Raw genomic sequence first — 20,404 nt, 5'->3', positions numbered from 1 at the left:
CTCCACTCCCCTCTCAGTCTCCCAACTCCTGTAAGAAGAGTTCCTGCCTCACCTCAGGAGGACAGGCCCCATTGGGTGTAGAGAGGACCCTGCCTACTTAGCATGTTACTGCAGAAATCACAAGGAGCGAGGAAAAGGGGATACCACAGCAACCAAGAAAGGATGCATTGTCCGCTCTTGACAAACTACACAATCCTAGTTTCCATCCCAGCCTAGATCAGGATGTTCCTGTCCCAAATGGGAAAGAAACTAATTTTTATAGCCCCTCCTCCCAGTGATGTTTATGAATAAATCAGCTGGATTATCTCCACTGTGTGGTGGTAACCGCCTGCCTGCTCTGAGGAAGGAAAACTCACTGCCAAGTCCTTCACCACCTCATATCCAAAGCAGAAATGTCTAGCAGCTCTCTACTGCCTCTAGGCTGGGCCCTGACCAAGCCCGGTCTTGAAGTCCTCATGCTATGACCCATCAAGATAAGCCCTCATGCTAAGACCCATCATCTTCTACAAACACATCTACCATCTAACCACCTTCACCAAAATACCTCCCATGGGCCCCAACCTCCTCCACCAGCCATAATTTAGTGCTTTGATAACCTGAGATGTTATCCACCGCATCTGGCTCCCCTTCCTGACCCAGGAACACCAAAACCCAGAGGAGCTGACAGCCTCATCCATAAGCACACATGCTTGCATGGCAGAGGCAGACCAGTGACAGCTCTCTAGATGGTGCAGTCAGTGCTTTTCAGTCCTGACTTGCATCTGCCGCTGCCTTTCACACTCAAGTGTCCCAGTTTAGACAATACATGATCACTCTATTTTATAGGATGTCTATTGTACTATGTTAAGTGTTGAGTGGGATGGAGTCAGGAATGACACCGAGCCAGGCTTGTGACAAGTCAAAGGAGCCCAGAGGATTTGGTCCAAAGTCCACATGAGCTGAGCCTCAAATCACAGGCAGAAATCTGATGGGTTATGCAGGGAGAGAACTTGTGCCAGGAGCAGCACAAGTATAAGCAAGTCAATGGACGATGTCTGCTGAAGAGTGCTGTCTCACACCCTGAGGACACCAAGGCCACAGGCCCAGACCAGATGAGCACAGGACAATTTCAGAAGAGCAAGGCATGGGGGTAAGACGACTGGCAGAAGAGAGTGTTACGGGAGGAATCTGACCACCACCTCTCCAGCCTGAGGGCAGGGGCTGGTCCAGAGCTTCAGAGAGTAGTTTCCTGCTCAAAGCCTTTCCTAACCTCCCAGACCTCCCCTTGCCTGCAGCCCTCTTAAACATCTATTCATTTGGGGCATCTGGGTGGCTCAGTCGGCGTAGTGTCCAACTCTTGGTTCTGGCTCAGGTAATGACCTAAGGGTCATGAGACTGAGCCCTGGTCGGGCTCCAAGCTCAGCAGGGAGTCTGCTTGAGATTTTTTCTCTCTCTCTCTCCCCCTCCCTCTCCCCTGCTCTAAAACAAATAAACCTTAAAATATCTATTTGTTTACTGCCTTGTATCACCTGTTACCTGTATCCACCTGTGTTTCTCAATGGGCTATCCAGCCCCAGTATTATACTTTCTGGCATTCCTAACAGGTGCTACCAGTGCTAAATATTTAATAAACTACATGCCCTTTTGCCAGCCAGCCAAATGGTCCTCTGGTTCCTTTAATTCAAGGTACGGTGCAGTGTGGCAGTCTGGGGCCAGGCAGGGATAGTGGACAAAGGGGAAGCCAAAGGCTCAGGAGTGGTGGTAGAGGGAAGCCAAAGGGACTTCCCAAGAGGGGAATATGCAAGGAGGCTGAGGAAGCATAGGGTGAAAAGCCACCAAGGAGGACAAGGAAGGAGGCCAGTGCTGAGGAGAACAGGGCATCAAGAAGCACAGAACATATGGTGTCAAATGACCTGCTGCCCCACAGACCTGAACCAGCTTTCACACACAACAGACCATCCCAAGCACATCTGGGGTACAAGAAGCCCAGGTGGGGATGGATGTGGTTAGACTCTAATTCATACACCCCATCTTCTACCCCTCCAGGGTCCCAGGATCACCTGCCAAGCGTCAAGGAGACAAACCCAACAGGCCAGCAGGAAAATCAGGACCAGGATCAGCCAACCCAGGTTTCGCTCCACCCACTTTCTGGTGGCTGCTGCCCTCTGCCGACGAAGCAGGACCATGACAGCCTGAGAAGCCCATCCTTGCTGCACTTGCTAGGTCAAGTTAAAGGGCGACTACCAAAACTACATCCAGAGTAAGAAGTAAACCCAAACTTCATCGGGGCCTTTATAAAAAGCCTCCTTCTCTAGGACAAGACAGAAGGAGGCCCTCCTAATCTGGAATCTGCAGAGAACTAATTCCAGATCATGTGGCTACCACCTGGCATAGCTTTAGGCATACCCACGCTTTCTCATTTTACAGGTAATTAAATTGGAGCCTAGAGAACTCCCCACCTGAAGACATGGAGATATAATCCTAGGACTGTGGATACAGATGCTGACCTCCTAACCATGGTCTAACAAAGTAACCTAGCATAGATTTGGACTGGGGGGAGGAGGGAGATGCAAGTATGTTTCCTAAACATTTAAGTGCCAGACATGTATTAAGTGTTGGGGAGACTGAGGCCCAGCTGCTCACTTGGGGAGGATATAGTTCAGAAGACTTTATTACCACTCAGTAACATGGGTAACATGACATGGCACAGGAATGGGGGAACTTTCACCGTTTCACCACCTCTTGCTCATTTTAGAACAAAATTCCTTGACTCTCCTATTTCTTAGCTCAGTTCTCCTCCCCCAGGAAACTTTCCTAAGAGGTAAATACGTCCACTCCACTTTCTCACCTATGGTTCCTGTGCACTCAAGTCCAAACACTTCCATTACCTTCTACTAGGCTATGGGCAAACTAAGCATCCCCACTACACCTGAATTCTCATCTTTGTAAAGGCAATCATGGTGCTACCCACCTCATAAGGCTGTTGTGGAAATCGGCAAATACATACACCTGGCACATGAATACAAGACACCGTTAGGAGAGGGTTGGGGGGCATATTTGCTGTGGCCATTTTCTTCCACGTGGAAACAGCACCATTAGCTCTTAACTCTATTAGATGTCCACTCTTGCCTTATCTAGGAGGTGATTTTGTGAAGAGAAACAGGGTGGGCACAGCCAGCCCTTCTTCTGGGGATTCCTTCACACCGAGACTTGCAGGTCCTGTAGCAATGATTGGGTGGGGAAGTAGGACCCTTGAGTGTCATCGCAGAAAGCCTACTTGCCCAAGGACGTAAGCCATGCATTCTCACAACTTTTCCAGGAATAAAGGGAATATTCTGGCACCCATCTGCCTTACCACACTTCACTCCTCAATTAGGAAGAGAGGTCAGAGGCCATTCCGATAAGCAACGGTAGATTAAATCCAGTGATGTTGCAATGGAAAGAGAATCAGATACCACTTACATTGTTCATGGTGATGACTTGCTTTTGTGCTGTTATGGACTAAACTGTGTCTCCCTCAAAATCCATAGGCTGAAGCTATAACCTAGTCAGAATGTGACATTTGGAGAGAGCGTCTTTGCAGAGGATACTTAGGTAAAATGAAGTCACGAGAGTGAACCCTGATCCTATATGACTAGTGCCCTTATGAGAGGAATTTGAACACAGACCTGTACACAAGGAAGATGATGAAGACACTGGGAGAAGATACATCTACAAATGAAGGAAAGAGACTTGGGACAGATCCTTTCCTTTCAACCCTCAGAAGGAACTAATCCTACTGACAGCTTGACCTTGGACTTATCCTCTGAACTGCGAGAAAGATAAATTTGTTTAAAAAGAAAGCCAGGAAAAAAAAAAAAAAAGAAAAGAAAGCCAGGGCGGGCAGCCCCGGTGGTGCAGCGGTTTAGCGCCACCTGCGGCCGGGAGTGTGATCCTGGAGACCCAGGATCGAGTCCCACGCTGGGCTCCCTGCATGGAGCCTGCTTCTCCCTATGCCTGTGTCTATGCATCTCTCTCTCTCTCTGTGTCTCTCATAAATAAATAAATAAAATCTTTAAAAAAAAAAAAAAGAAAGAAAGAAAGAAAGCCAGGGGATCCCTGGGTGGCTCAGTGGTTTAGTGCCTGCCTTTGGCGAGGGCATGATCCCAGGGTCCTGGGATCGAGGCCCACGTCGGGCTCCCTGCATGGAAATGGAGCCTGCTTCTCCCTCCACCTGTGTCTCTGCCTCTGCCTCTCATGAATAAATAAAAATCTTTAAGATAAATAAACAAAATAGATTTAAAATATAAATAAAAAGCCAGCTTGAGTAAGGCAGTCTCATACCTGGACAGTACCTGTCAAAAGATACGCAGTGCATGCTCACAACACAGTGGCTCCAGATGGCCCATATGCCACCTGAGATCACCAGGGTCACTGCTGTCCTGTCCCAACTCTGGCCTTCCCTCTGCCCCTTGAGGGTCTTCAGGTCACCCACTTCCCATCAAGGTTCCAGGGGGGGTCTCCTAACCTCCTCCCTTGCAGTGCCTTCTCCATCCCTTGGTGTATCCCTCCTGACCTGCCTCGAAATGCAGGCGCACCTCTGGGGCTGAGGCTGAGGCTGCTCAATCCAAAACTTTCACTCTACACATCTACACCTCCTGAAGTTCTCATCTCTCTCCAACCTAATGCCACCAAGTATTTCACAGACTGTGGGTCCAAGCACAATCAAATCCTTTCCACCCCACAAAAGGTTAAGTCCCGACTTGGTGACAGCTTTCATCTATATTAATTTTATTTATTTATTTATTTTTAAATTTTTATTTATTTATGATAGTCAGAGAGAGAGAGAGAGAGAGAGAGAGGGGCAGAGACACAGGCAGAGGGAGAAGCAGGCTCCATACACCGGGAGCCCGACGTGGGATTCGATCCCGGGTCTCCAGGATCGCGCCCTGGGCCAAAGGCAGGTGCCAAACCCCTGCGCCACCCAGGGATCCGCTATAATATAGCGTGGAGCCTGCTTCTCCTTCTGCCTGTGTCTCTGCCTCTCTCTCTCTCTCTCTCTCTGTGTGTGTGTGTGTGACTATCATAAATAAATTTTAAAAATTTTAAAAATAAAAATAAAAATAAATTTTAGATAGCAACAAAAAACTTAGTATAAATATGCCCTAAACACTGCAGGAGGGAAAATTATCTGAAATTTCAGTCAGACAGCCTGAGATCTGTCCCTCCCCTTTCCTCAACACATGTCCTTACTGTCCCTCCCCTTTCCTCAACACATGTCCAGATCGAGGGTCGGCATCCTCATCCCTTCTGGAATACCAGTGGCTGACAATGTCCTCATCTCCCTGCCTGGCAGGTAGGAGGGAGGTCTCCCCCGCCCTGACCAAAATTAAGACCCCCCCGCCCCAACAGGGACAGCAAACGTTAACTGTTACATAAACTATTTTATTTAAATAAAATCAGGGGCATACCCTCTTCTCTCACACTCACTCTCTCACACACACATACCCCCAGCACATGCACACACGCATGCCCATGTTTCCCTCCCTCTCCTCCCTCTACCCATGGCCACCTCAAACCCAGTGGTTCTCATAGTGACCATCTTAGCAAAGGGAGACACCCTCCATATGAAAGCCCACTCCTCCCAGGTGATGGCAGCAGCACAAAGGCCTAGGCACCAGCTGTCCTGCCTAGAGTCCAGCTCTCAGACCTCTTAGGGTGGGAAAGGAGAAAGGACCAGTTCTCCCAAGGAACCCAGATCCAGGTGTGGCTTCCCCATAGAGCCTGGAACACTACCAAACACCCAGAGCTGCTCCCCATGGAGGGTGGGTTCCCTCACCCCAGGGCAACCCCTCCCTGCATCAGAGAAGGCTCTGCAGCCAAACTTGAGCATCTCCTGCAAGGGATCCTGGAGTAGGTATTGTTTGGTTTGGGGAAGAGAGAGGGACAGCAGCTGAGCACCAAATTCCCTAACTCCACCCTGCAGGAGGATGCTGAGATTCAGCTCAACATCCTATACCCAGAAAAAGTAAACCCAACTCTGCAGCAGGAAAGGCAAGGGCCTCCACCATCTGGACCTCATTCCACATCTACCCCCCAACACGGACCCTGTTAGAGACTTACTAGCACCTCAGCAATGTTAATGACCCAGCCCAGCTGGGGAAAACACCATGCACATGGGAGCCTAGTGGAGTTGGTGGTGTCCTCCCATGTTGACAGGGGGTCGGGTTTCACCTTCTCTGACACTGGTACCCTTCAAGTCCTGCTCTGCGGCACACATAGCAAAGTGGCTTGGGTCATGACGAAGGGGCACTGAAGGAATGGGTAGTGTTTTCCAGAGGCACAGTCCTACAGTGCATTTTACAGGTTCCACATGGACAGGCTGGGACAGAGGCCTCTGCAGCATCCTTAGACTCCCTCGGGAGATGGGGAAGTGGAAGGGACACGTGTCTACTTCCTCAAGCTAGGGGGCCAAGCTGCCAGGACTCAGGTCCCACACCCACCTTCTCTGATGGGATTCCCTGTGCCTTCCAGACCAAGTTCCCTGAGGGGAAAACCAGACAGAGGGAAGGAAGGCAGAAAGGGGGCAGCAAAGGGCATCAGACCATGAGGAGCCAGCAGGGAGAGGGCAAATGTGAGAGCCAGAGAAAAGCCTTCTGAAAGGATAAGGCAAAGAGAGCTGCCACCTGCAAGGAGGGACCTGGAAAGGCGAGGACGGGGAGAAACCCACCAGAGACAAGAGCCAACCTGACCTCTCCAAGGGAAGCAAGAACCTGAGGAGAGGGAGCTTGGAGCCTGTCTGGTCCTCATGGGTCAGCGGTGGTGAAGAGGAACAAGCCACCCTGAGCATGGACTACAGGCTGATGCTGCGCTGATGGCGGCCCCCACGGCTCCCACCATCACTACCCCAGCGTCCCCCACTGCGGGGACCCAGCTCCTGGCCATCCAGACTGGTGTGGTCAGAGAGGCCCCGCAGGTGCTCCACAGAGTCACACTTCTGCAGGTCTGAGGCCACGGTGCGCAGGCTCAGCAGGCTGAGCGTGTCTGTGTCAGGGGCAGGACCAGGCCCCAGGCTGCTGCCCTCTTCCAGGCCCCCGCCTTCAGCCCCCTCCATGATCCCACTGTCCCCATCCTCCCCACCATCAGGCCCAGCCTCTGCCCCCACAGGGGAGGATCGCCGCTGGCCTGGGGCATGAGGGGACTGGCCCCGGCGTCGTGCATGAATCTGCTCGCTGATCTGCTCCAGGTTGCGCAGGGCAACTGAATAGCGAGTCTTGGCCTGGGCCACCTGCTGCTCCAGCTCTGTCACCTTGGCCTTGTGCTCCTGCAGAGTGAGGAACAGAGTGAGGTGACCCAGGGGGCAACTCTCCGTGTTTCTGGAGCTGAGTCGCTTCAGCCCCACTAGCACTCTACCTGTCTCTCCTTTTCCAGACCCACGGGCAGCTCCCCACTCAACACATACCTACAGCGCTACACCCCCAGCCAGCCCCTGTCCACTCCTCCTCTTCCCCAGCAATCCTGCCCTGCTCCTCGCCTAAGCCTTCTACCCAGGTCTTCAATCCCACCCACCCCTCCTCGTCCCACTGTTCCCTTTCCCTATCTGGCCAGTTCCTTATCCCCAATCTCCCTGGTTTCCCGATTCCCAATTTTCCTCATTTGCCTCCTTTCAACTCCATTCTCTGCCAGCACCTATTCCCCAAGCTGCACTCCCACTCCTATGGGTCATTCTAAGCACATGTACTGCCTACCTGTCCCACCACACTGGTCTCTGAGATGGCCCAAAGAGGCACCAGCATCCCCTCTAACAGCCCTCACTCTCTATGCCTGCCCCCTTCCTGCCTGTTCACATACCTTCCCACTCCCACTCCCCCTCCCCTACCTCCAGAATCTGGCTGAACTGGGCCTTGAGTTCAAAGTAGGGGCGGCTCTTGCCAATGGCCCGCCGGAGCGTCTTCTGCAAGGCCTGGACCCGAGCTTCAGCCTGCTGGCACAGCCGAGTCACCCGCTGATGCTCCCGCTCACCACGAAGCCGCTCCTCCTCTGCTTCATTCACCTGGCCCAGATGAGGCAGAGAACATACACATCACTGATCTAGGACCCACGCTCTTATCTCTTAAGACATGACCATCCTGGGGCAGCCCAGGTGGCGCAGCAGTTTAGCGCCGCCTGCAGCCCAGGGCGTGATCCTGGAGACCCGGGATCGAGTCCCGCATCAGGCTCCCTGCATGGTGCCTGCTTCTCCCTCTGCCTGTGTCTCTGCCTCTCTCTCTCTAGCTGTGTCTCTATGAATAAATAAATAAAATCTTAAAAAAAAACAAAAAAAAACATGACCATCCTTCAAGAGGTGACATCTGTTGCTAGAGACTAAATGTTTGTATCCCTCCAAAATTCGTATGTTGAAATCCTAACCCCTAAAGTGATGGCATTGGAAGTGGACCCTCTGAGAGGTGATCAGGTCTCTAAATGGGATTAGCACCCTCATAAAAGAGGTCTTAGAGAGTTCCCACTTACCCCTTCCATCTCATGAGGACTCAGTGAAAAGACCACCTGCTATCTAGAAACCAGGAACCAGGCCCTCACCAGACACCCAAATCTGCCTGCACCTGAGCTTGGACTTCCTAACCTGCAAAACTGTAAGAAATAAACTGTTTCTTAAACCACACAGTCTATGTTATTTTGTTGTAACAACCTCAATGGACTAACTTCTTTACAAGGTGAAGGTGGCAGACTGGAGCTGATGCCAGGGATCCTCCCACTCTCTACTCTCCTTTGAATAGCTGAGAAACAATACACAAATTACACTTAAAAAATCAAAGTATACTAACAGAGGCCAAACAGGGCAGAGAGGAAGGAAGAGGTTTTGCTTGAAACAGAATCAAAGCTGAGGAAAGGTTGGAGTGAGGAAGAAAGGAGGAAGGAGGAAGGAAGATGATGGGATGAAAGCACAGCAAAGGAAGTAGCAGAACCTGTTGGCACTGACTGGCTCACCTTACAGGTGGCGTGATTGAGCATCTCCTGCCATGTGGGGTCCAGCCGGTTCTTGTCTGCCATGACACCCTGCTCAGCCACAAAAACCATCTCCCGGGCAGCATTGTGCATGCTCACGGCCCGCTCATACCTCAGCGCTGCCTTCTGGGTCTCTTGCTGGGCCTGGGAAGAGAGGGCTATTCAGGATGGGGAGCCCCAAGGAGCTCCACCTGCCCATGGAGACCCATCTTGGATGAGGACAAGATAAGGAGGAAGGCCAGTGCAACATCAGCTTCGCTTCCCAAACTGCGCTAAGGATAAATATCAAATAAGTAGCATTCTATAAAGAATATTTTGTAAGGATATGACTTAAAAGAAGTAAATGTAGAAATAAAGTTTGGAAAATGCTGCTGCTAGAGGGTAAGAGCGTGTGAAATCAGCACTTACAAAGGCCACTGGCCTTTTGCCCTAAGGAGAAAAAAGAAAAATCCACACCACTTCAGCTGCAAGGTGGTTAGTGACACAGACCAAATCTTACAGAAAGTACACCCCTGAGATCATCAATTCCAATTCAGCAGGTAAGCTGAAGGAAGTAAGACAAGTGCTCAACAGTATTCATCAGTCATGCTTACAAAACAAAACAAAACAAAACAAAACAAAACAAAAAACTGGAAACTTTAACTTTTCAGTTACAGAATGAACAACAAAGTAATAATAAGGAAATACTAAGCAATTCTTAAAAATGACAGCAAGGTGGGACGCCTGGGTGGCTCAGAGGTTGAGCATCTGCCTTTGGCTCAGGGCGCGATCCTGGAGTCCTAGGATCAAGTCCCACATTGGGCTCCCTGCATGGATCCTGCTTCTCCCTCTGCCTGTGTCTCTCATGAATAAATAAATTTTAAAAAAAAAAATTGACAGCAAGGATGTATACTTATCAACACAGAATTATGTCATAATTAAAAAATAAAAATAGCACATGTCATCTCATTTTGGCAAAATACATACAAAAAAACTAAGAGGCTATCTGTGCTGTATTAATTGTAATCTCTGTATTTTACAATGCTTTGACATCTTGGGGGCCTCATGACCCTCCTGGGCTAAGTCCCAGAGATAGTAAACTCCTCTATGAGCACACTTTTCAAATGCAAACCAACCAATCCAAATCCCCACCACTCCCTTTATCTAACTCTCACACCACACCAGTATTTCTCACACCTGCTCTACATTACTCCAGGGCCAGGTACCAAAATATAGAGACCACCCCTCACCCAGAGCTCACAAATATTCAAGCTAATTCCAAATTTGCTCAAAGTTACCTTTGAGGTAACTCAAAGTGCCTTACCCACTCCTTCCCATGGTAAGCACAATAAAGGCTCTGAGCCAAGCTTCCCTCTCAGTTCTTCTGGCTCCTCACTGACCCAGGTGCCTCGCCACGTGGCCCTACATGGTGTGGTATGCCTTTCCTTCTTGGGAATTTTAAGTAATACAGTCTCCTTTCAGGGCAGCTCTCTCTGTGTCTGTCACCTTACCATATTTGGTTAAAACAAATCCTATGATGGATAAAGAAGATGTGGTTTATGTATACAATGGAATATTACTCAGCCATTAGAAATGACAAATACCCACCATTTGCTTCAACGTGGATGGAACTGGAGGGTATTATGCTGAGTGAAGTAAGTCAATTGGAGAAGGACAAACATTGTATGTTCTCATTCATTTGGGAAAAATAAATAATAATGAAAGGGAATATAAGGGAAGGGAGAAGAAATGTGTGGGAAATATCAGAAAGGGAGACAGAACATAAAGACTCCTAACTCTGGGAAACGAACTAGGGGTGGCAGAAGGGGAGGAGGGCGGGGGTGGGGGTGAGTGGGTGATGGGCAGTGAGGGGGGCACCTGACGGGATGAGCACTGGGTGTTATTCTGTATGTTGGCAAACTGAACACCAATAAAAAAATAAATTTATTATTTAAAAAAAAAACAAATCCTATGTACAAAAAACATGAAACATGTACATGGTAGGATTTGGGGTGATTTTGATTTTCTTCTTGCTTCATATTTATAGTTACATTACAGTCTTCCAATAATGAACACATATTATTTATGTTTAAAAAAAAAAGGGAAGGAAAGGGGTAAAGGAATGGAGGGGTGGGCAAAGAAAAGAAACATGAACCAAAAGGAAGAGACAGAAGAGAAAAAAGAAAGGAGAAAGTGTTTTGTCTCACACAATTCATACAGAGATAGAAGAGTCCAGGGCCAGGCTCTGCATGTGGCCCTCCTGGAATGCATGTCAGCTGGCCATACCTCCTTAGCAAGCCGCCGAGCCTCATAGTAAGGCCGAGCCTTCTCAATGCAGCTCCCCAAGTGGGAGCCCTGCGTGTTGAGCTTTCTTGCTGACTCCTGGAGGATCCTCCGATAGGTGGTCCTGGCCTCCTGGCAAAGGGAGAGGGACGTGAGCAGAGGGAAGGCATAGGTGTAGGTCCCAGCCCCTCTTGTTTTTCATACATGCCCCTTCCCCTGCCACCATATTGAACAGGGAGAGAAGGAGACACCTCCAGATACCAGCTCAAGGGGGTGAAGAAAAGGAATAACACTCACATCCAACTGCAGCTCCACCTGGTTGATCTCCTCGCTGGCCTGGTTCAGATGCTCTAGCTCTTCCTGCCACAGAGAGGGGCGAAAAATGAGAGCAGTGGAAAGTAGCCTCATGTGAACAACGTGGAGTGGGAGCACAGCCCACAGAGGGAAGGTCCACCTGACTAGAGAACGGAAGAGATGCAGGAGGTTCTGTGGATGGCTCCTGGTAGGAGACCTAATAACATAGTCTCCTGTAATCCTCCCAACTCCACCTCTGCATCAGGTTGTTAAACCCCCATTTTAACAAGGAGTAAATCAATATTCAGGGAATGAAACACGCTCAGTGGCAGCAATCTGCCCTCTCTTCATCAGACAGTGCCACCTTCTCTTCATATTCCAGCCAGGAGGAATCTCCTTAGAGCTAGTCTGTGTTTCTAACAGTACTACCACGTGGCCATCACGTTTTCTACATACACTTCACAGCTCAGCACACCTGAGATCCCAGAATTCAGAAAACAAAGAGGTAGGAGCTCATGGCCTAGTAAGTAAGCAATAAGTTCTCAGCACTGCAAGCAGCTGTAAGAGGTAGGCATGGTGGGGGCAGCAGGGTCACCTACCTGGGCAGAAAAAGCCAACTCAGGACACCCACAGTACTTGCTCCTGGGCTGGGCTTTGATGGATACATAGAAAAGCACCAGTGAGGAGGGGACTAGGAATCAGGAGAGCAGGTGCCTGGGACAGGCAGCTTGTCAGGTGAGAAGCCAGTAAGGCTGGGGCACAGAGAAAGGATACCATAACTTTTCCCCAATGGCAGGGGGAGCCCCTCAGAGCCTGGCACCACCTTGTCTGTGGCTTAGGAAGGCGGATCTGAGCAATATGTGGGAAGTTTACAAGGGCCGAGGGACAAAAGTGGAGGCTATCTGCAGTATGCCAGGTAGGAGAGGACAGGGCAAATGCCAGACAAATGCAGGATGCAGCAGAATCACGAGGGTGTGGTAGACAATTCAGGTCAAGATGGGAGAAGATCACATGGCTCAAGGGCTTCTAGGCCTGCTTGGGCAGTAGATGGACAGAGACCCCAGGTCTTCACACAACAGATTCTGTGGCAGGGAAGGAGAACCTAAGGGAAAATTCATGAGCCCACCATGCCAAGGACACTCCTGAGGAATGAAATACCTGACACTCAGCTCTGGGATGCTCTCCCAGGAGCCTTACAGCCCCTGGACAGGGTAGTGGAACCGGCCTGTGTCTGCCTGCTGCCCATAACCCAAACACGACCTGCACTTGGCAGTGAGTGACGCTGCCATTACTGGCTCCCACACTTCATTTGGCCCTTCTAACAACCCAGTATATGATTTTCTTTTAGTCTTTTTATTTGTATACCTGTCCTCAAGTCCTAAAAAATTTGAGTCAGCAAGTAAGAATACAGGAAGGCAAGTTATATGGCCAAATGTTAGTGAAAGAAAGAAACATGTAACAGAATCAGGAACAAGGGTATGAAAATATGCACACCTACAACAATGCAGCCCCTGTCCCAAAGAAGACCATAAATTTGGCTCTAAAGTTTACAGAGCAGAACCGTCCAACAAAACTGTGAGCCTCATATTGAACTTTTAGTTTTTGGCAACCATTTAAAAAAATGCAAAAGCAAACAGATTACATTATTAACAATACATTCCATTTAATCCACTATATCCAAAATATTATAATTTTAACATGTTTATCAACATAAATCATAAAAGAATTTTACATTCCTTTTAACCTATGCCTTTGAAATCTTCATGTGTTTGACCCTTAGGACACATCTCAACTTGGCCAGTGGCATGTGGCTCCCATACTGGACACTGTGGGTCTAGGAGTTGGTGCACATAAGCAATTTCATTAAGCACAATCCCAGTTTATCACAATAAAACACTGTGGAACCATAAAAAGTGACACAGTTCACAGGACCTCAGAAGAGGCCCAGGGGCAGAGCCTGCCCACCTGACACACAGAGCTCAGATTTTCACAGTCCCTTCCTACCTAGGACATCACCTTCAGTTGATGGAATTCTTCAAGGGTCCTCAAAAAAGGGAATTCTTGTCAGGATAAGAGACCACCTCTCCCACTGTGGACCTAGTCTCCTCCAGCTTGATGAAGCCTGTGGTGGGTTTCAGACTATCTGGGAGGGGAAGTAACAGTGCTTTCAGCAGCTCCTGTAAGAACATTCTTTCTCAGCTCATTCAAATTTGCTAGATAAGAAACAATGAAGTGGCGAGTTAGGGGCAGAATTGAAACTAGATTTAGGACCTGATGTGGAATCCAGCTTTCCTGCTATTGTGACCACCATCCTAGGACTAAGCATATCCTTGGATGGATGCCTCCTCAGAGAAGACAGGAGTACAATCACCTAGAAAAACCACAGTCCTGGTAGAAAGAGGACATGCCCCTTAGGAGGCAATACACTGATTCTAGAGAAGAGGAGGTCACTAAAGGCCATCCTGCAACACTGCCATAGGCAAACCAAGGTTCAAGACTGGATCCCACTCAGTTCCACAGCCCAAAGTGCTCCCAGATCCTAGCAAGATCATCACAGGAGCTGACGGCTCTACGTAAGTCTCCCCACAGGAAAAAGGATGTGAATGGCTCCAGATATCAGCTAAGGGCAGGAGCAGGTACTTCTTTCTATAAGGGACCTTGCATCCACACAGCACTTCCAGCAATTAAAATAATCTTAAAAAAAAAAAAAGATTTTATTTATTTATTCATGAAAGACACAGAGAGAGAGTCAGAGACACAGGCAGAGGGAGAGGCCCCAAACAGGGAACCCAATGTGGGACTTGATCCCGGTCTCCAGGATCATGCCCTGAGCCGAAGGCAGGGGCCAAACCACTGAGCCACCCAGGGATTCCCCCTAAAAAAATCTTTTGATCACAAAGCTACAAAGCTCTTTCTAACATGACCAGGATACTGGGAAAGAGAATAGGCTAGAGGGCAGGGTGAACAATCAGGCTGGGACAAACCCAGGACAAGGCTGAGTGGGAGTCAACGAGCACTCAGGACTCTGTGTTGGGAAGTTGGCAATACATTCCATTTGGCCTGCTCTACCAGGGACTCCTGGCACCCGGATGAAACGGAATTTGAATATGATGAAGTCTGAGTCAGCATACAAGATCCATCAGTGAGCCCGCAACCAGCAAGGAGGGTGACCTTCCCAGGGCACACCGGGCACATTCCAAAGATGCCAGGCCACTGAGTCAAAGGCATGGGTGCTCAGCGGACAGATGCTCCTGCCCACCTTGTGCGGGCCATTAAAACACATAAGCCGATGGTGATGCAGGGCCAGGGTGATGCACGGCCCAAGAATTGAGAATAAGGAAAATAAGACTGTCCTGTGAGAACTAAACTGATACTTCAGATGAGGACAAAGAGGTTGCAAAGTCACTCTGAAGAGTCTAGGGAGAAGGTAAGGCACTATATCCACTCACCTGAGAATGAATGTGCCCATCACAAAGGGAACTGAGAAAGTCACAGGGCAGGAGACCCAGGACCATCCTAGCACCACCCTCCTTCATTTCTTCCCTCCACTGGGACCCTGTCAGAAAGCTGAAGACCAGCCTGAAGGCCTCAGAGAACTACTACACTGAGGTCAAGACATGGAGACTAAGACATGGCCTTCCCTGGGGGACAGCAAACTCCAGGTAGGCCTAGAGCTGGCCTCCAACCAACTTCCAGAGGCATCCTACCAGAAAACAGGGACATGAATTGCCTGCCAAGAAACCCCCTTTCCCTATTGAGTACAAGCCTTGCCTTAGGGGCAACCATTTTTCGGAGTTCCAGAAAATACCTGAACACAGTCCCTGGCCTTTGGGATATCCTTGGCTCAGTGAAGACATGTGGGCTGCATGTTAGAACCACTTCTCACCCCACGGAGACCAGAATTCGCATGTCTGAGCATGGCTCAGGAATGGGTGTTTTTATTTATTTATTTTTTTAATTTTATTTATTTATGATAGTCACACAGAGAGAGAGAGAGAGGCAGAGACATAGGCAGAGGAAGAAGCAGGCTCCATGCACTGGGAGCCCGACGTGGGATTCGATCCCGGATCTCCAGGATCGCGCCCTGGGCCAAAGGCGGGCACTAAACCGCTGCGCCACCCAGGGTTCCCTGGAATGGGTGTTTTTAAAACTTGCTGGTGGATTATGATGGATCTGTTGGCGGAAACCCACAAAATATACTGAAAATCCCTTTAAAGCACTGAAACACAGTTATCAGGATACTATGGTCTCATGCATCATCAACACCAACAGGGAGCTCAAATGACACATGCCTCCATCTCCTCCTTATCTAGAGGAGCCAAAACACAGAAGGGCTGAATCCTACTAGCTTTCTCTGTGAGAGGTGCCCCTCACATCGGGCTACCTCTCTCACATGGCAAGACGACACAGAGGCCCTGATAAGGGCAGAGCACTGGCCCAGCCACAAGTGTGCCATCAAAGGGGGAAGCCTCTACAAGACCTTCCTCCCTACATAACCCACTCTGCTCCACAATGTGCCTCCTGGTTTAACAAGAGTGACTATGGTTTGCTTGTTCTTCTCATTCCAATAACACTGCGAACTCCCTGGATTCAAGGCAAATCTTATGCCTGCTTGGTACTCTGTGACCCTCACAGAGCTCATCCAATAGAACTATGATGATGGAGGTGTTCTACTTCTGCAATACGAACAGCAGCTGGAAAACTGCATTTTAATTTTTTAGTTTTTAATTGATTTTACTTAAGTAGCCATACGTGGCTCACAGCTACTTTACCAAACAACGCAACATGAGAGTGTGACTCTTCACACTATGGCCTTTGCCTGTGTGGGCACTGGAAAAACACACAGGAGCAGGAGAGATTGAGCAAAGAAACCACCCATGGTAGATTCTCACCTGGAGGAGACTAAGGAACACTGGAAAGAGATGTATGAAGTGCATCACACAGCCCTCCACACCACAGAACAGATACGGGACTCTTTCCCCAAGCACCACCTACAAACTTTTACCAAGAGCTAAGCCAAAGAGCTGTGATAGGAAAGAACTATAAGACTATGTCAAGGGATCCCTGGGTGGCGCAGCGGTTTGGCGCCTGCCTTTGGCCCAGGGCGCGATCCTGGAGACCCGGGATCGGGTCCCACGTCGGGCTCCCGGTGCATGGAGCCTGCTTCTCCCTCTGCCTGTGTCTCTGCCTCTCTCTCTCTCACTGTGTGCCTATCATGAATAAATTAAAAAAATAAATAAATAAAAAAAAAAAAAAAAAAGACTATGTCAAAGTACAGCAAGGAGTTGTGCTCACAAATCAGCAAGACCAACCCCTCATTTTATAGATGAAGGTGAAACTCAGAGATTACATAACTTGCATGGAAATCACCAACAATGGAGCTGGAGGTTGCTTCAATCTCAGCCCAACCGCGTTTTTTCACTACAACTTATTTCCTCAGTAGATAACAAATCCAAATCCATGGAATTAGCAGAAGACACTCAGCTGTTTTCAATGCAACACCCATGACACGTGGAAGAAATAAACTGACCCACGCCAGTAAACGAATGGCTTACTGCAGCTCCAATATAAGCATGGACACAGTTCCCCCACCTCAACATCCAGGGAAGCTCCACCAAGAGGGTGGAGAGGATACTCGGACCAGACCTGATCTCCTCTTGACTCACAGAACCAATCTAATAAAGGTTGGCTGGCAGAGAAGGCTAGGAATGCAAGCCCTGAGATGCTCCTGCTCACCTAGAGATGTATGTGCATCACCGCAACGTCAGAATCTTGGAGACACTGCCAGACCTTCTGGCAGACTCAGCCCCCAACATACAACAACTTCCTGCCCTCACCTGCCCAAGCAACTTTCCCAGTCAATGCCCGGAAACAGTAAAACTCCACCTTGGCCAACCGTGCATCTCACCCGCATGGTGCTTGTCCTCCTCACCCACTGCTCTGAGGCCGCCTTCCAAGATCTGCCCATCCTACCAACTACTAGCCTGTAAATACTCCAAGGCAATAATAAATCAGCTTTCCCACTCATTGGATACAAGCAGCACCCTCAGACCTGGGAACTTGTATTATTAAGAACTGGCCATGGCTGGTCAACTCCCTAAACACATGGGATTTCCTTACAGGCCTCAATCTGTTGAGTCCTTACAAGCTGTGAAACGTGTGCATCCCTGGAAGGCACCGATGAGGAGAGAAGGAAGGGAAGGTTCCCTACTACCTCCCAATCTCCAAATCCCATCCTCTCATATGGCACCTCTCAGCCAACAGCCCCTTACTTGGAAAGGAGAACAACAGACAGTTCTACTCTCCACTGACCTAAACGAGGCCCTGCATCTGATGCTAATTTGCTGCTTCACTTGTCTGCGAAGCCTTGAGAAACACAGCCCAGGCGTGGGGCAGGCGGCTCTCTCCATGGCATCACGATCTACACTGCTGCCATGATCACCGCCAGGCTGGTTTTCCTTCCTGCTCCTGCCCACCAGACAGAGAGAAAGTCTAACTCTTCGCTGATCCCACAGCTCTTCAGGAAAACCGGAATCTGGGCTCCCTGTGTGTCTCCCTCCCTCTTGGTCTTTTTTTTTTTTTTTAAGATTTTATTTATTCATGAGAGACACAGGCAGAGGGAGAAGCAGGCTCCATGTAAGGAGCCTGATGCAGGACTTGATCCCGGGACTCCGGAGCCCAATGTGGGACTCGATCCCAGGACTCCAGGATCACGCCCTGGGCCAAAGGAAGACGAATAGCTGCTGAGCCACCCAGGTGTCCCCCTCTTGCTATTCTCACCTGAATTCGAGGATCCAGTTCCTCCTCTTCTCTGGGAGACAGCTTGGCCTCAGTGCTGCCGCTCCCGCTTCTTGGGGGCTCCTCCGAGACCGGGCTCCGAGGGCCTTCATCCTCTACAACCTCAGCCCGAAGCTCCCCCTGCGGGGTCTCCCGCCCCCCCGGAGCCGGCCTGAACTCAGCCATGCTGATGGGGAGGGGGCACAGTCCTATGCACAAGAGAGGACTGACATTTTGGGACCAGGGCCCCAGCGTGGGGCTTCCTGGGCTCCGGCCAGCGAGGAGAAGGGCTTCTCTTCTCAAACGGCGGGAGAAGGGGCACAAGTATGACCTGACGCTGGGTTAGAGGCCAAGATTCACGAGGTCGGCGGGGCTCCTGGAGCTGCAGCCCGGTCTGCGGTAGAGGTCCACCGTCCCCGTCACGGGGCGTCCGGCAGGAGGGACCCGGGGCTCCGGCTCCAAGGCAGGGGGTAGAGGGGGCGTGGATCCCGGGCCGAGGCCTGCGAGGAGTAGCACCATTCGGGAGGGCGGAGGCAGGCGCCTCCAGGCTGTGGTGGCGGCTGGAGAGATAGGGCTGGCCCCCGAAGCTGCGGACGACGGTCTCCGGAGAGCTGCACGGACAGCAAGGCCCAGCGCACGGGCAGCATGAGGACGCACGCGGGCCGGCGGCCCCTTCCTGCCCCTCGGCCTCCGAGCCCCGCGCTCCCGGCCGCCACGCGTCCACCAGACCCCGCCGCAACCACTCTCCTCAGCCCTTCGGGACCGCCCGCGCCCCGGCCGCGCCTTCCGCACTTCCCCGCGAGCCCCTACCTTCCCTACGCCCGCCCGGGCTCCACCCCCCACCCGGGCGTCGCAATCCACTCCTTAACCCCAGCCCCGCCCCACCTCTCTCTGCAAACGCGGGGATGACCCCGCACCCTCCCTCAGTCCTGAACAGCCTGCCCCCAGGACTCCCACACGCCCGGGCCCCCCGACACAGAACCTTACCTCAGTTTACCTTCCCGCACACTAAGCTCCTCCACCGCAAACAATCTCCCCCCTCCCTCCCCACAACAAGCCCGTCCAACCAAAACGCGACGGGGCCGGGCGGAAGCGGAAATACGCCTCCCGCACACGACGCCTTCCTGACCTTTCGCCCCGCCCCGCGCTCTCCGGGAGGCGGGGCCGCGGCTGGGCACCCACGTTTCCTCCGCGCCGGTCTGCCCTGTCAGTGCTAGTCGGTGCGGCTCGGCGCTCTTGGGCGCCGCCGTGCGTGGACTCCAGCTCCGCTGGGTGGAACTGAGACATGAGCGTGTTCTGCTGAGAAAAGCAGGGTCGGCGATGCGAGTCGGGAGTCCCTGGCGCATAGGGAAGGGGTCCAACTAGAACGAACTCGGCACAGTCGCCTCGGAGAGAGCGCCGCCATCTTGCTCTGCGCGCCGGGGCGCTGGAAAGTCGCTTCCGGCCTCGCGCGGGAAGGCCGGGGCGGCGCCTCAGGAGGAGCGGCGGCCGCAGTCTCGGGACAGCGTCCTGGGATTCGGGCGTCAGCGCGTCTTCCGGCCGTCACCGGTCCCTCCGCCAAGCCAGCGATGCCCTTAGTAACGCGGTCCAGACGGACAGTTCTCACAGGCCAATGTGCTCCTCGGCGCGGCGCCCCGCAAGCCCTTCTCCAGCCCGGCCTCCCCTCACCCACCCGGGCCTCTCCCCCCCCGCCCCCCCCCGGACCCGGTTGCCCGGTGAGCACTGACCAGAACCCCAGGCGCCCGAACTCGGTGTGTCGCGCTGCCACGCGTGTCCGTGAGAGGACCTGACCTCGGCGACCCGCTCCTCACCTTGTGTCACAGGCACAGCCTAGGGGGAAGACAGGAGGATTCAGGTTTTATTTTTGCAGAAGACCTAACTTACTGAGCGCCACCTCAAGGTTGACCCTGAGGCAGGGAAGGCAAACGCGCTGAATATTCTTTCTTCTCTTTGGATTTCCTCCATTCCCTCACCACAGGAATAATCACACACACACACACACACACACACACACCAAAAAAAAGAAAAACTTTTTTAAGAAGTTGAGCCAAGTATATTCCTTTAAAAACGACTTGAGGGGTTGTTTTGTCCACAAAGTTAGTGACTT

The 20,404-nt window shown here is 51.0% G+C and overlaps 1 protein-coding gene and 1 pseudogene across 3 annotated transcripts; both read right to left on the bottom strand.

The window, feature by feature from the left end:
• The window catches only part of LOC112670486 (casein kinase II subunit beta-like), a 45,284-nt pseudogene extending 43,100 nt beyond the window's left edge, over positions 1 to 2,184 (bottom strand).
• Positions 2,185 to 5,382: 3,198 nt separating this feature from the next.
• On the bottom strand, positions 5,383 to 19,715 carry SH3BP5L (SH3 binding domain protein 5 like). 3 transcript variants are annotated; one of them, XM_025464191.3, is made up of 7 exons: positions 19,427 to 19,715; positions 18,301 to 18,908; positions 11,524 to 11,586; positions 11,230 to 11,358; positions 8,947 to 9,108; positions 7,838 to 8,011; positions 5,383 to 7,282 (listed from the first exon to the last, which is right to left on the bottom strand). In XM_025464191.3, exons 2-7 carry the CDS (start codon positions 18,481 to 18,483, stop codon positions 6,812 to 6,814), a joined length of 1,182 nt encoding a protein of 393 aa, XP_025319976.1. In that variant the 5' UTR covers positions 18,484 to 18,908; positions 19,427 to 19,715; the 3' UTR covers positions 5,383 to 6,811. The 3 variants fall into 3 exon arrangements, with proteins under 3 accessions (XP_025319976.1, XP_025319975.1, XP_035555424.1); XM_025464190.3 differs by lacking the exon at positions 19,427 to 19,715 and adding an exon at positions 19,285 to 19,426; XM_035699531.2 differs by lacking the exon at positions 19,427 to 19,715 and adding an exon at positions 19,108 to 19,130.
• Positions 19,716 to 20,404: the final 689 nt, after the last annotated feature.

The sequence above is a fragment of the Canis lupus genome, chromosome 16 (genome assembly GCF_003254725.2).
Source record: "Canis lupus dingo isolate Sandy chromosome 16, ASM325472v2, whole genome shotgun sequence".
Classification (NCBI taxonomy): domain Eukaryota; kingdom Metazoa; phylum Chordata; class Mammalia; order Carnivora; family Canidae; genus Canis; species Canis lupus.
Note: the sequence above shows the minus strand (reverse complement) of the source record. Positions and strands in the feature narration are given on the sequence as shown.

Excerpts from the sequence above, each read along its gene's own strand:
- SH3BP5L (XM_025464191.3), bottom strand. The coding sequence starts at position 18,483 with ATGGCTGAGTTCAGGCCGGCTCCGGGGGGGCGGGAGACCCCGCAGGGG. Across the intron at positions 8,012-8,946 it reads TCAATCACGCCACCTGTAAG|GTGAATGAAGCAGAGGAGGA; the intron begins GTGAGCCAGTCA and ends CATCTGGGCCAG. Across the intron at positions 7,283-7,837 it reads AGTTCAGCCAGATTCTGGAG|GAGCACAAGGCCAAGGTGAC; the intron begins GTAGGGGAGGGG and ends CTCACTCTGCAG.